This window comes from Sminthopsis crassicaudata, chromosome 4 (assembly GCF_048593235.1).
Source record: "Sminthopsis crassicaudata isolate SCR6 chromosome 4, ASM4859323v1, whole genome shotgun sequence".
Taxonomy (NCBI): Eukaryota; Metazoa; Chordata; class Mammalia; order Dasyuromorphia; family Dasyuridae; genus Sminthopsis; species Sminthopsis crassicaudata.
The window spans coordinates 314563131-314577812 of record NC_133620.1 but is presented as its reverse complement, the minus strand read 5'-3'; the positions used below and the strand labels follow the sequence as shown (position 1 = coordinate 314577812).

General features: G+C 35.7%; 1 protein-coding gene across 1 annotated transcript in view; it reads left to right on the top strand.

The window, feature by feature from the left end:
• Positions 1–14682, top strand: part of DNAH17 (dynein axonemal heavy chain 17) — a 288979-nt gene that overhangs the window by 51169 nt on the left and 223128 nt on the right. Inside the window, exon 15 of the mRNA XM_074260267.1 lies at positions 13699–13807. Within this exon, the coding sequence (XP_074116368.1) occupies positions 13699–13807 (109 nt within the window). The remainder of the gene's footprint in view (positions 1–13698; positions 13808–14682) is intronic.

Here is a 14682-nt window from a genome sequence, read left to right as displayed (position 1 = left end):
TTCATTAATAATCCAATAATGATAACCAACTATTTTAAGAAATAATGAATTTTCAATAAAACTCACTTCATGACCTTCCTTCTTTGCATCTCTAAGGAGTACCTGTTAGCCATCCCTCTATTTAGCTGCAAGTTTTTTTTTTTTTAACAAGAATGTCAAGATTGATATGATTCATTTACTCTAGTAACATGTTCCTCCATTGAACATTGAACAAAATCTCACACTTGGATTATAAGCAATCAAATTCAACTATTAATGGCACAACTCTTTGTCATTTTTGCTGAACATAAAGGGACAGATAGTGCTGAGAATTATAGAAGTATAAGATTCTTTTGTACCAAGACATATATGTGATATATATGTATGTGCATATATATATATACATATATATATCACTCACACACACACACATATATATATATATATCACTCACACACACACACACACACACATATATATATATACATATATATCTAAATCACATACATAAAATACAAACATTTATGTGTGCACTGTATAGAGACACACACGTACACATACACATATGTATTTGTATGTATATTACCAATTGATCAGCCAGCTCATCTACAATTAGCCTGTTTACAGTTAGCTAGGTTTTTCCTCAGAAAACAGACTAGCTCTATTACAGATAGTATACCCCTTTGAAGTATCAGTGTCACTTCCCTGTCATAATGAGGCATCACATTAGATTTTGTGAAAGCAAAATAAACTCTAAAAGAAATGATTATATTAGCTTTTAAAGTTGGTGTTTCTCTGGGATAAAGACAAGTTTGTCATAACATTTGATCTAGCATAGAAGCATTGATTTTTTTGTGATCTTCCTCCTGGGATGAGGAAATAGGAAAAGTGGTTTTGTGTTATCAAAATCCTTCTCAGCAGTGCAAAGGCAGAGTAAATCACTTTTGGAGAAAATCATAGCCATGGTTCCCAAGAGTTCTTGTCATGACTATGTTCCAAGTGCAAGTAAAAGCACCATATTCCTTAATTTTGCTTTGTCTTTAGCCCCAAATTCTGGGACAAGGCATCCACCGATATATTATGTGCTCTGGAAAAATGAATCACTCAAGAAAAATTATGAAATCAGGAGTGCCCATTGTGCATGACTCCCAAGTAATAGATGGAACTCCTTAAAAATAGACGAAGTTTTTATGATCTCTGAGAACTGTAATGATGTTGTGTCCTTTCCAGATGTGGTGCCTCTCGGTCTGCAAGGAAGGACTTAATAGTCATCACCTCCTGCCAATTATTGTGTAATTTCTCTCTGTTGGAGTTAATTCACATGAATTACTGACCACAAACAGGCTAACAGTCTTTAGAGTTTAGATCTTCCTCCTCCTTCACATGTTTCATGAGTGGGCATGTTGTTTTGTATTTCATATCTTTTCATTCAAGTCAGGCCTGTTCTTGGGTAATTTTGAAACATTCACTATTCAAGGATTTTTTTGTGGTGTATTCTTCTGTTCCTAATGTTGTAGGTATTGTGTATATTGTTTTCTTAGCTCTATTTACTTCCCTTTGCATCAGTTCATGGAGATCCTTCTAAACTTCTCTGTATTTATCACAGTCATCAATTCTTATAGCACAGTAGTATTCTGTTGCATTCACAGAAAACAATTTAGTCATTCCCCACTTGAAGGATGTCTACTCTATTTCCCAATTCTTTGCTATCACAAACAATATTGCTCTGAAAATAAATATATGGGGACTTTCTCTCTTTTTTTTTGGTAAGATATATTCTCCATTTTCCACACTTTCTCTTAGCTGCTTTACAATACACATGACTGACCGTATACAAAGTTTTCTGGCACACTTGCTCCCTTTGGCACCAGCAAGATCCATGAGAGGGTTTATTTCCTCCTTATTACATTTCTGCTGCTATTTCAGTTTCTCTCTTTGGTGCTTGCTCCTTTGTAGGAACTTTGTACAGATCATGCACAGGTTTCTCAAGATATATATGAAGCATCTCTCTCTTTCATCCCAAAATCTACATTATCCCTCATGTCCATAAAAATGGCAGTCCTCTGAATAAGATGTGGGGAGGGACTGACGTGCATAGCTGATAGAAAAGGCTGTCATTCCTGTTGAATGAAGTAAACTGTGAAATCTGTCTCACAAGATGGAGACCATGTTCTAAAGACTGAGTGAAGCTTGACTGTGTCCCAGGGCCGGATTTCTTTCTCTAGAAATCATGTGATTTACAAGGAGTGGGACCTTTTCTTTTCAAGACTAAGTTGGGGCCACCTTGGCACTAAAACTTCTAAATAAGATAATTTAGTAATCCTAAAAATATACTTGGGTTGAAAGTTTTTCCTCATTTATGATTTAGAATATGAGGCAATTTGTCCTGGCTAATCAGGGCAAAGATCCATCTTATAGGGAGTGTTAGCTCAGACCCCTACATAATTCTTATCTGTTAGCTGGAGCTTACCTTTCCTTGCTTAATTGCTTGTGGAAAGGAAAATGCCCTTTCTTGTGAGATCATAATAAAATTCCTTTTTGCTTTTGCCTTGAGAGATCTCCTTAATTTATTTATTTGAGCCAGTGGTCTTGTCCCACACAATTTATGGGGGCTCATCCAGGATCATGTGGCCTGATGAGTGGGGGAGGTGTCAAGAGCTAGCAGGATAGTGCCCTGCTTTGCTTTAGGCAGCCTGTGAACTTCTGGGATCTTTCCCTGTTTCCAAGGTTAAATGGCCAGATGAGGAGAGACTCAAAGCAAAGCAAAAGTCAGTAAATTAGTAAATTCTGTGGGAAATTCCAAGTGGCAGGAATTGAGTATGGCATCAGTCAGGCAACTTTCATGTACCAAACACCAAAGGATAAGTGACCTGTGAGATCCTTGTGTCAACCCTTGAGTTGTCAGGCTCTGGAGAGATGCTACAGACACTGGAAGAGTGCTCTGGACAGGATAAGCCTTTTGAGACACCCTTAAGTCAACCCTGGAGTTGATAGACCCTGGGGGGATGCTACAGACTCTGCAAGGGTGATAGGCCTTTTAGGAGACCCTTGAGTCAACCCTTGAGTTGACAGACTCTGTATGGGAGGATGCTCCCAGGACTAATTGAGTATGTGCAAATCTGTATGTAAAATAGATTTCTCTGTGTGTGTGTATGTGCTTTGCATTCTGTATTCTGTGTTAAAAGCTGAGTGAGTGTTAAGGAGTCACCCTCTGTTGCTGGTTTGAAAAAGATCAGGCTGAGTTGGAAAGATATGCTCTTTAACTGTATATAGAAAGGTTAGTGAGACAGTTTAAGTATGTATGAATGAGAAGAGCATAGACTGAAAGGGATTAGAGAGTTTGAGAACTTTTGGGAAAAATAGAAAAGCATTGTGCTACCACTTTAAAAAATAAATTTATTAATGAAATGAAAAATGAATTTATTAATGAAAAATGAAAAATTGACCAGTTCTGTGAACCCAGAAACTGGTCAATTTGAGTCTGCAGAAATAATTGTATAGAAGTGTAAAAAAAAAAAAAAAATTAGCAGATTCTGGGATTTTTGAGAATAAGTTTTAAGTTATGTGGCCCTATGAGCTAAATTGAGTTGGTCTACTGTGTTTTTAAGTAAGCCTAATTTGCATGATTATAATCCTTCTGAGGGAAACTGCCCAAGGGAAACAAAACAAAACAAAACTGCTCCCTCTCTGGCTTTTCCTAGCTTTTCAGGTTTGTGGAATCTTTCTTGGCTAGGGAGGTGTCCCTGGCTGACCTGAATTCTTCTGGGGTTTGCACTGGTACCTCCAACACCTTTGACATGGACCCCCTCACCAGCATTTCTAGCATAGAGAATGAGACAGCTACTGGGCCACAAACCTGTAGCGGGACACCTTAGTCCAAATTTCTCTGATCCTCTTTCCCAGGGGATCTTAGAGTCTGTCAATTTCTTACGGCCCTATGGTTGGATTTGAAAGGGCAGTTTTCTGCTACCTTAAGTTTTGGGATTGTCTGTTTACACTGAAATTCTGATTCTGAAATTGTAGGGAATAATTAGGATTAACTCTAAAAGTACGAAATTGTTTATTCTGGTATAAGAATCTGGAAATGTGTGCATTGATATTAAAGTATTGTTACTAGAAATTTATATCTGTAATTTGATTTGATCTTAAGTTAAAAATTTTGGTTCTTTAGGAACTTACCTAAAGAAATCACATGTTTGTATCTCCTAATTAGATAAAATATATTTAACCTACTATGTTGCTTGCTAAATTGTAAATTGGATAATTTGTAAAACTTGTATGAATGAGCTGTGCTTTAACATTTTGTTGGCCTAGCTGGATATGTAGCATAAATTTTGTGAAATTTGATCCAAGCCTATTTAGAATATTTATCTTAAAGTTTATAAAAAGCAAGATAACTTGACCTATAGGGATGTGTATAATTGCAGAATAAATTATATCTGAAAGGTGTGTAACATGTCTAAAAATAAATAAGAAGTATTGAGGAGGTGTCCCCCAGAGAGAGAGGGAACTTGGTGCCAAAATATTTAGGTTAGATGGGAGCTTTTCCCTGAGCTCTGCTGCTAAGAGGGGTTAGTGGAATAACATTGGAACAAATTGTACCTAAGTATGGATTGGTTGAGATAACTGTTTCTGAAACATATTTTACTTTTAAGGTTTTATAAGAAATAATGGGGAGGGATTGCAAATTGAATGGCAATTCACCTGGGCATCTGCCCTCCTCTAGGAAAGTGGAAAGAATGAATCAGATTCTTTTTTTTTTTTAAATAGTTTTTATTTACTAGATATATGCATGGGTAACACTGACAATTGCCAAACCTTTTGTTTTAATTTTTCCCCTCTTTCCTGTCCCCCCCCCCCCATGGCAGGTTGACCAATACATGTTAAATATGTTAAAGTATAAATTAAATACAATATATGTATACATGTCCAAGCAGTTGTTTTGTTGTACAAAAAGAATCGGACTTTGAAATAGTGTACAATTACACTTCAACAACAATACTGTATGAGGATGTATTCTGATGGAAGTGGAAATCTTCAACATAAAGAAGATCCAACTCACTTCCAGTTGATCAATGATGGACAGAAATAACTATACCCAGAGAAGGAACACTGGGAGGGGAATGTAAATTGTTAGCACTAATATCTGTCTGCCCAGGTTGCATGTACCTTCGGATTCTAATGTTTATTGTGCAACAAGAAAATGATATTCACACACATGCATTGTACCTAGACTATATGGTAACACATGTAAAATGTATGGGATTGCCTGTCGTCGGGGGGAGGGAATAGAAGGAGGGGGGATAATTTGGAAAAATGAATACAAGGGATACTATTATAAAATATATATATAATAAAAATTATTAAGTAAAAAAAAAAAAAAAAAGAAATAGTGTACAATTAGTCTGTGAAGGAAATCCAAAATGCAAGCAGATAAAAATAGAACGATTGGGAATCCTATGGAGAGGTTGATAGTCATCTCCCAGAGTTCTTTTGCTGGGTGTAGCTGGTTCAGCTCATTACTGCTCTATTGGAACTGATTTGGTTCAGATCATTGATGAAAATGGCCACATCCATCAGAATTGATCATCATATAGTATGGTTGTTGAAGTATATAATGATCTCCTGGTCCTGCTCATTTCACTCAGCATCAGTTCATGTAAGTCTCTCCAGACCTTTCTGAAATCATCCTGTGGTCATTTCTTACAGAACAATAATATTCCTTAACATTCATATACCATAATTTATTCAGCCATTCTCCAACTGATGGGCATCCACTCAGTTTCCAGTTTCTGTCCACTACAAAGAGGGCTGCCACAAACATTCTTGTGCATGTGGGTCCCTTTCCCTCCTTTAAGATATCTTTGGGACATAAGCCCAGTAGCAACACTGCTGGGTCAAAGGGTATGCACAGTTTGATAACTCTTTGAGCATAGTTCCAAATTGCTCTCCCAGAATGGCTGGATGTATTCACAATTTCACCAACAATGTATCAGTGTCCCTGTTTTCCCATATCCCCTCCAACATTCCGCATTATCTTTCCCTATCATTCTAGCCAATCTGATAGGTGTGTAGTGGTATCTCAGAGTTGTCTTAATTGCATTTCTCTGATTAATAATGACTTGGAGCATCTTTTCATATGGCTAGAAATAGTATGAATCAGATTTTTTTTCATATAATTTATTTTATAATCATAATTTTTTGACAGTAAATATGCATGGGTAATTTTTTTTTACAACATTATCCCTTGTATTCACTTTTCCAAATTTTCCCCTCCCTCCCTCTACTCCCTCCCCTAGATGACAGGCAATCCCATACATTTTACATGTGTTACAATATAACCTAGATACAATCAATATATGTGTGTAAATACCATTTTCTTGTTGCACAGTAAGAATTGGATTCTGAAGCTATAAGTAACCTGGGTAGAAAGACAATAGTGCAAACATTTTACATTCTTTTCCTAGTGTTCCTTCTCTGGGTGTAACTGTTTCTTTCCATCATTAATCAACTGGAATTGAATTGGATCTTCTCTATGTTGAAGATATCCACTTCAATTAGAGTATATCTTCATACAATATTGTTGTTGAAGTGTATAGTGATCTCCTGGTTCTGTTCTTTTCACTCAGCATCAGATCATGTAAGTCTCTTCAAGCCTCTCTGTATTCATCCTGCTGATCATTTCTTACAGAGCAATAATTGAATCAGATTCTTAAAAAAACTGATTACAAAATTGATGTTACAGACTAGATTGCCTTGGACCAAATGTTTGCCTATTGCTTTGTTAAAGAATTTGAATTGTCCCCAGAAGTGACCTGGGATTCTCCTTATATGAGATGAATTTATTCTATTTGGGAGAAGACAGAGAAAGACCCTCTTTTGAAATAAAGGATGAATTTTTAAGGAATTATATATTGGCTATGTCCTCATCCCTTTTTAGCCCTTAGGAAACAATAATTGCTGACCCAGGCAATACCTTTGGAGTTTGCAGTTTGCAGGAGAGTGGGCACTTACTAAGTACTAAGAAGCAGAGTGAGAAGGACCTTGCCAGACTTGACAGATGACTGAAACTATAGTCTGAAAGCTGAAGAACATTAGGTTTATAAGACCTGTAGAGGAACTTCAAGAATTAATGTTATATTAAGAACTATTTGTAATCTCTAAAATTGACTTTGCAATTATAAATGTTTTGGTGGAAGATGGGAAATGTTTGTGCCTACAGGAATTTTAACAATATTTGTGTTGTACCTGTTTCTTTATATTTCCAAAAAAAAATTAAGTTTAGAGGGATTACTCAATTGGAGAAAGTTGAATTAACATTTCTCTCTTTTTTTTTTTGAATGAAGAAATCATTAATGTTAACTCTAATGCTTTATGTGAAATCAGGATATTCTATATTCTGTATGGGTTTTAATTGATTGTATGGGGTCATCTTAAAGTTGTACCCATTATTTAAAGGGACTCTGAAAAGAATAATTTTTGCTTTTGTCCCTTTGAACATAGTTCTGTTATGGACAATATGCAATTTAGAATTTTTCTCTCTATATTGGGCATTTTAAAGGCAAAATGATTTGTATAATGTTGAATTTAAAACTATCTACTTACATATGAAAGGTAAGCTGTGAACCTTCTAGGATAAATCTCTTATCAATGTAAGGTCATAGTCAATACTTTTTTAGGATATATGATCCTTGAGAGCTAGATTCATCTAAAACCTTGATTAATGAAATTTGCTATTGGAAATAAAAATCCCTTGGGACAATAGCTGATATTATTTAGAGTTTTAAATTCAGGTAGAACTATATGATAAATCATCAAGCTAGTGATCCACCATCTAAAAGGAATATGCTTAAAAGAGTGTTCCAAATCACTACTGATTAGAGAAATGCAAATTAAGACAACTCTGAGATACCACTACACACCTGTCAGATTGGCTAAGATGACAGGAACAAATAATGATGAATGTTGGAGGGGATGTGGGAAAACTGGGACACTGATACATTGTTGGTGGAGTTGTGAAAGAATCCAGCCATTCTGGAGAGCAACTTCGAACTATGCCCAAAAAGTTATCAAATTGTGCATACCCTTTGACCCAGCATTGCTGCTATTGGGCTTATATCCCAAAGAAATACTAAAGAGCGGAAAGAGACCTGTATGTGCCAAAATGTTTGTGGCAGCTCTTTTCGTAGTGGCTAGAAACTGGAAGATGAATGGATGTCCATCAATTGGAGAATGGAAATTATGGTATATGAAGGTTATGGAATATCATTGCTCTGTAAGAAATGACCAGCAGGATGAATTCAGAAAGGCTTGGAGAGACTTACATCAACTGATGCTGAGTGAAATGAGCAGAACCAGAAGATCGCTGTTCACTTCAATGCTGTATGAAGAGGTATTCTGATGGAAGTGGATATCTTCAACATAAAGAAGATCCAACTCACTTCCAGCTGATCAATGATGGACAGAAATAACTACACCCAGAGAAGGAACACTGGGAAGTGAATGTAAATTGTTAGCACTACTGTCTATCTACCCAGGTTACTTATACCTTCGGAATCTAATACTTAATGTGCAACAAGAAAATGGTATTTACACACATATATTGTATCTAGGTTTTATTGTAACACATGTAAAATGTATGGGATTACCTGTCATCTAGGGGAGGGAGTAGAGGGAGGGAGGAGATAATTTGGAAAAATGAATACAAGGGATAATATTATAAAAAAAATTACTCATGCATATATACTGTGAAAAAAATTATAAATAAAAAAATAAAGGGAGATAGATAATTGGAAAGGAATTAGTGGTTAGGCTGCACCAATGTAATCATAGTGATGATACTATTTTAATTTATGAATTTATTGACATACCAATCAAATTACTAAGGGATAGTCTATAGAACTTTATGGAACTGAATAAAGTAATAATGAAATTCAAAATAAATAAATGAATGAATGAATGAATAAAAGGAATATGCTACAAACTACTCAGAAGAAATTGTTACAGGTAGAAGTTAGTATCTGGAAATGAATTAGAAGGAGGATCTTGGCTTCTGCTTAAGATAGGATTCTTCTGACTCAATTTCCCAGTGGTATTCTTTTGGATAGGAACTCACCTGTTTATTCCCCAGTCTGGTTTAAGTTGGAATTGTGAAAAATAGGACAATTACCTGAAGTAAAACTGAGTTAAGGATGCTTTATCCTATATCCTGTATGTGCTCTCAAGTCAAGGCCTGAGGGACTTGTTTTGGTGCTATCATGTCCCTGCTTTTTTTCTCTAAAGGCAAGTTTTTATAATCAGGACAAATGGTCAGTAGAAACCATGAGCACCATTCAAAAAAAAAAAAGTGGTCATTATATCCTAAAGTGAGTGAGTATTGACCTAATCATCCATCTGTTGCTAGGTGGATATGTTTATCTATTTTAACATCTCTTTTGTTGCTGACTTTTGTAGTAGGCATCTTTATTTGTGAAAGGTAACCTACTCCAATTATGGAAGACATAACTGGTTGGGATAATTGGTCCTGCTACCTGAGCCCAAGAAGAAAACTACCCAGGAAAGAGATGTCTCTGGAAGGCTATCCTCATAGTACTTAATGGGGTCCTCCTATTCCTAATCTGTATTATGACTGGAATGAAGGGCAAGGAAGGGAGGAAATTGTCTGGATGATAGGTTAAACTTTGATAATGAAGCTGATCAGGAAGTTGAAGAAATGTATAAATTTTGGTGTGAGAAGCTTTCAATTTATGAGAGAGGGGGAATTGAATGATGTGAACTGGGAAAGCTGTCTCACAAGATGGAAACAGTGTTCTAAAGACTGAGTGAAGGTCGGCTGTGCCCCAGGGCCAGGTTTCTTTCTCCAGACACCATTTGGTTTACAAGAGGACTTTTTTTTTTTTTTTTTTTTTTTTGCTACCTTGGCATTGAAACTCCCATATAAGGTAATTTAGTAATCCTAAAGATGTGATTGAGTTGAAAGTTTTTCCTCATTTATGACTTAGAATGTGAGTCCTGGCTAATCAGGGCAAAGATCCAGCTTATAGGGAGTGTTACCCCAGACCCCTATGTAATTCTTGTCTGTTAACTGGGCTGTGCCTTTCTTTGCCTAATTGCTTTTCTCCCTTTCTTGCAAAATCATAATAAAATTCCTTTCTGCTTTTGCCTTGAGAAATCCCCTTAATTTATTTGATTTATTTGTGCCAGTGGTCTTGTCCCACACAATACTCATCCTTGATTTGAGTGAAATGATAAATCCCTTACAAATTCAATTTAGTATAAATTACAGCCCCTAAGATTCTTTAAGATATTTGAGACCAATTGAAGCAAGTGTTGCATGCATGATAGCTAGGTGGAATAGTGGATACCAAGTGAACTGGACCTGGAGTCAAGAAGATCTCAATTCAAAACTGTTCTCAGAACTTACCAGCAATGCAACCTTGGGCCTTAACATGTCTGCCTCAGTTCCTGCCTCTGTAAAATGGGGAAAATAATAATAATACCAACCTCCCAGGATTATTGCAATGATAAAATTAGATAATATTAGTATAGTGCTTTGCAAATTTTAAAGAACCATATAAATACTATCTGGTATTATTATTATTATTATTATTATTATTATCATTATCATTATCTTATTACATCTCTGATATCTGATGCATACATTTCTTTCCTCCTTTCCTTAACTTAGGTAACCAAAGTTTTACCTGGTTCTATTTCCTTCTCACTTTGCATGTAATTATTATGTTTCTAAAGCATAATGAGGACTAATCTCAAAATATTCCAGCAAAGTTTATACTCCTTTTTCTTCTTAAATAGCCTGAGTGAATGCAGCTCCCTTGGGGATAGAAATGTCACTATACTCTCTCAAGGAAAATGGCCCAACCTAGTTCTTTCCCACCTCCACAATTTGGCTGTACTTCTTCACTTTGAACACTTTTTCTCTCCAATCTGATTTAGGAAAATTTCAGGCAGACCCCTAGGGATATGCATCCCTTTGGGATTTACTGAGAAATGATAATCCCTCCTGAGATGATTTGAATAATCCCACACTGAACCTGCTGAGAATAAATTGAGGAATATAGTCAGAGTGCTTTCTCTGTCCTTAGATTAGTTCAGAACTGGCTGTTGGGGGGGGGGGAAGGGAGGAGAGGGGAGAGAAAGTAGGTTCAGCTTCAATGCCAGGAAGTAAGGACATTGTGGGAAGGTTTCAGTCACTCAAATGCATTAATACTGTTAAGCTTCATACACCTCAAAGGAAAGAAGTTGATGTCTAAGGGAAAGCATTCAGTTGGTTTTGGGAAAACTCAAAATTATCACAAACATCCCCTCTCATTCTCCAGGCTTCAATCCCCCTTCTCTCCTGACTTCCTACAAATATGGCCAAGTTGCCCATACTTAGAAACTCCTCACTACAGCTATTACCCCTCAAAAACCACCTGATAGTTCTACTTTTCACAGCCAAATTCTTAGAAAAAGTTGTTTATTAACTCCACTTCTCTCAATTTATAATCCTTTACAATTTGGTATCTGATCCCAACATTCTCTCCCAAGATAACCAAAGCTCTTTAATTTAATTAATGACTTTTCTCAATTTTCCTTTTTCTTCCCTGCGGCATTTTTCCTCCTAGTCAGTCCCTCTTTTCTTCTCTGGATTTTTGGTGTACTTCTCTCTCTTAATTCTCCTGTCTCTTCTCAAATCTCTTTTCTTATTCCATATCACATACTTATTTGTGGTTCTATCTCAAGACTGGTGCCTCTTTTTTTCCTCTCTCTACACACACTCACTTGGTGACCTCATCAACTCCTGTGGATTGACAGATTTATTTATGCAGTCTGATATTTTTCCTGCACTTTCATCATTTAACTGCCTATTAGATAGTTCAACCTCAGTTGCCCTATAGATATCTCAAATTCAACACAGACAAAATAGAACTCATGCTCTTTCCCCCAAGATCCATCCCATTTCTATCTGTCTCTATTTCTTTTCATGGTACTATAAGCCTTCCAGTTTCTTAAAGCATTATCATTGACTTTTCCTTTCCTCTGCTAGCATGATTAATAAAATTATTAGCTACCCAGAAACTTATGTGTGTCAAACTTTTTATCTGTCACAATATTAAGTACTTAATAAATGCTTATTAGTTGTTTACATGATAGTTTAGGGGTTACTGAAATCATTATTGTGTTGGGGAGGATGGTGTAGGGGAAGGAATTTATTATATATCTTCCTGCTGCTTGGCCATCTTGCCTCTGCCCTTTATTTTCCATAAAATACTTGATCCGTTACAAGCAGCATGGTCATAAGAGGAAATTGGTATCCATCTGGAAAATTGTTGTCAACCTTCAGATTTCTAGGTCAAAGCACAAGCCAAAAATACTTTGATATCCACAAAGTAACCTGTATCCTCTGTGTCATGGGCATCTCTGATCCATTAACTTTAAATTTTACTACCTTTTAATTTCCTTGTCAACTAATAAATGACCTATAAATAAATAATTCCACCAATGAAGCCAGTATGTTAAAAATTTGTGATTTCTCTATATCAAAGGAATCATTTTATATTACATATATCTCCTATTCTTAAATTACTTGGTTTGTAACTCTTCCCTGATGAGGATAGTTTTTAAATTGTGTATATAAAGCAAAATATTACAAATTAAGCAACATTTAAAATAAATTAGAATTTCATTGTTTTGAAAAAAAATTCTTTTCAAAAAGTATCTATGACTCATGTTATCAATTTTATAAATTTTTAAATGATCAGTTCTTTAAATACAGGTTTTCCTGCACCAGATTTACTTTAGAATGTGTTTTCTGGTTTCCTTGAAAGTGAGATATGCCTGTACATTGAACTCTCTATGTTCTGCTTAGGGACTGAAGTAAGGGCTGAGTTTAGTGGTGTTTGGGTATGCTGAGCCTATGTATCTGAGTATGTCTTTGATATATTTTACTGCATTACAAAGCTAAATACCAAAGATTTTGAATTGTGTGCTACATTTATAGTATTTGTAATTATTATTATATCCATTCCCCATTAGCACAGATAACTGAGAGTTTAAAGGATCATAGATTATATCTGTGGGCAGCTAGGTAGAACAGAGAATAGAGTGCCAGGCCTGGAGTAAGGAACACTTTTCCTGAGTTCAAATCTGGCTTTATATACTTACTGCCTATCTGCCCCTGTTTGCCTCAATTTCCTCATGTGTAAAATGAAAGGGAGAAGGAAATGACAAACCATTCCAGTATCTTTACCAAGAAAAAAAATTGGATACGATTTAAAAAAACACTAAAAATTAAAGAATAACAATGAGAGTTAGCTAGAAAGGACTATGAAGGTCATCTAGTCAAAATTCCCTCATTTTACAGAGGAGGAAACTGAGACCCAAATGGATTAACAGGTTTGGCCAAGGTCATACAGGTTAAGAACTGAAATCTTCTGACTCCAAATCTAAAAGGAAATTTCTTTTTACTGGGTAACATGCTGCCCACCTTGATTGTATGTAAGTCTTCAATAATCAAATGGTTCCCAAATGATTTAAGACGAATTGGGTATCTCTTGGGATATGTGATCACAATTAATTCCTGATTGAATGAGGATTTATTTCAAGTATTCAGAGTGATACAGAGTGATAATATATAAGCACTTCCCAAAAAAATATATTTTTTTAAATTGTAAAATTGAATTTTAGAGATGAACCTGAAATGCCTTTGTTTTGCAGATAAAGACTACTATTCAAAAAGTAGAATTTCCATTGGTCAAGGCAGAATTGGAAGCAATTGATGTGAAGTTACAGTCAGCAGAAACAACATTGTTTTGGAATAGCGAAGGTACTAAGGCAATGACTTCACATTTAGTTGAATTTGATATCCTAAAGAACCCATTGATTTGTTTCTTTTTAGCAAAAGAAAAAAATAAAAAAACAAAAAACCAACAAACTTGTTTTCAAAACTCATCTTTAGAAATATGGTAGGCAAGATGTGTGGTACAGGGAAAGGTGAGCCCCAGGAGAGGAGCACCAGGACTATAGTGACCATGTTGTGAAGCCGCTGTTAGACCAGTAGAAGACCATGAGCACAGGAACAACACTAGGGAAAGAAGCATAATCCATATCTACTCATACTCTAGAACCCTACTGACCATCACTCATAGACTTGCCCTATTTATAACTCCATTAATATTTATAAGTCTATTATAATTTATAACTCCTAATAATAAAATCACTTAGATTTTTCTTCTGAGATTCTTTGTGGTAACAGCTTAAGAGGTTAAGACAATCCTACACACTGATTCATTCAAAAAGAACCTGTTTAATGTAATATTGCTTTTAGGAATAGGGACTTCCTTTTTTTAAAGGAACATTCTTTACCTTCTGGTCTTAGCAAGCTACCCAGCTAGGTAATTTGTAATCAAAGGATAGGAATAATACGGGCATAATGCTTAGTAAAAACTTTTATATGATAGTAATGACATTCTCTGATTTGCATAGCAATGTCTGCTGTAATTTGGTCTTGAACCAGAGGCATTTTAATTTTTATATCCTGATGGGTCATTGCTTATTTTGAAGCCGTGAGAGTTGATCAACAGTGATCTATGCTTTCCTTGGTACAGAAACAAGTGGTTACTGACCCAATGTGATTCATTCATACCCTGGAAGCTGCCTTTCCATTAGCCAAGATGGGTTTTGTTGAGCCCTCAATCCATT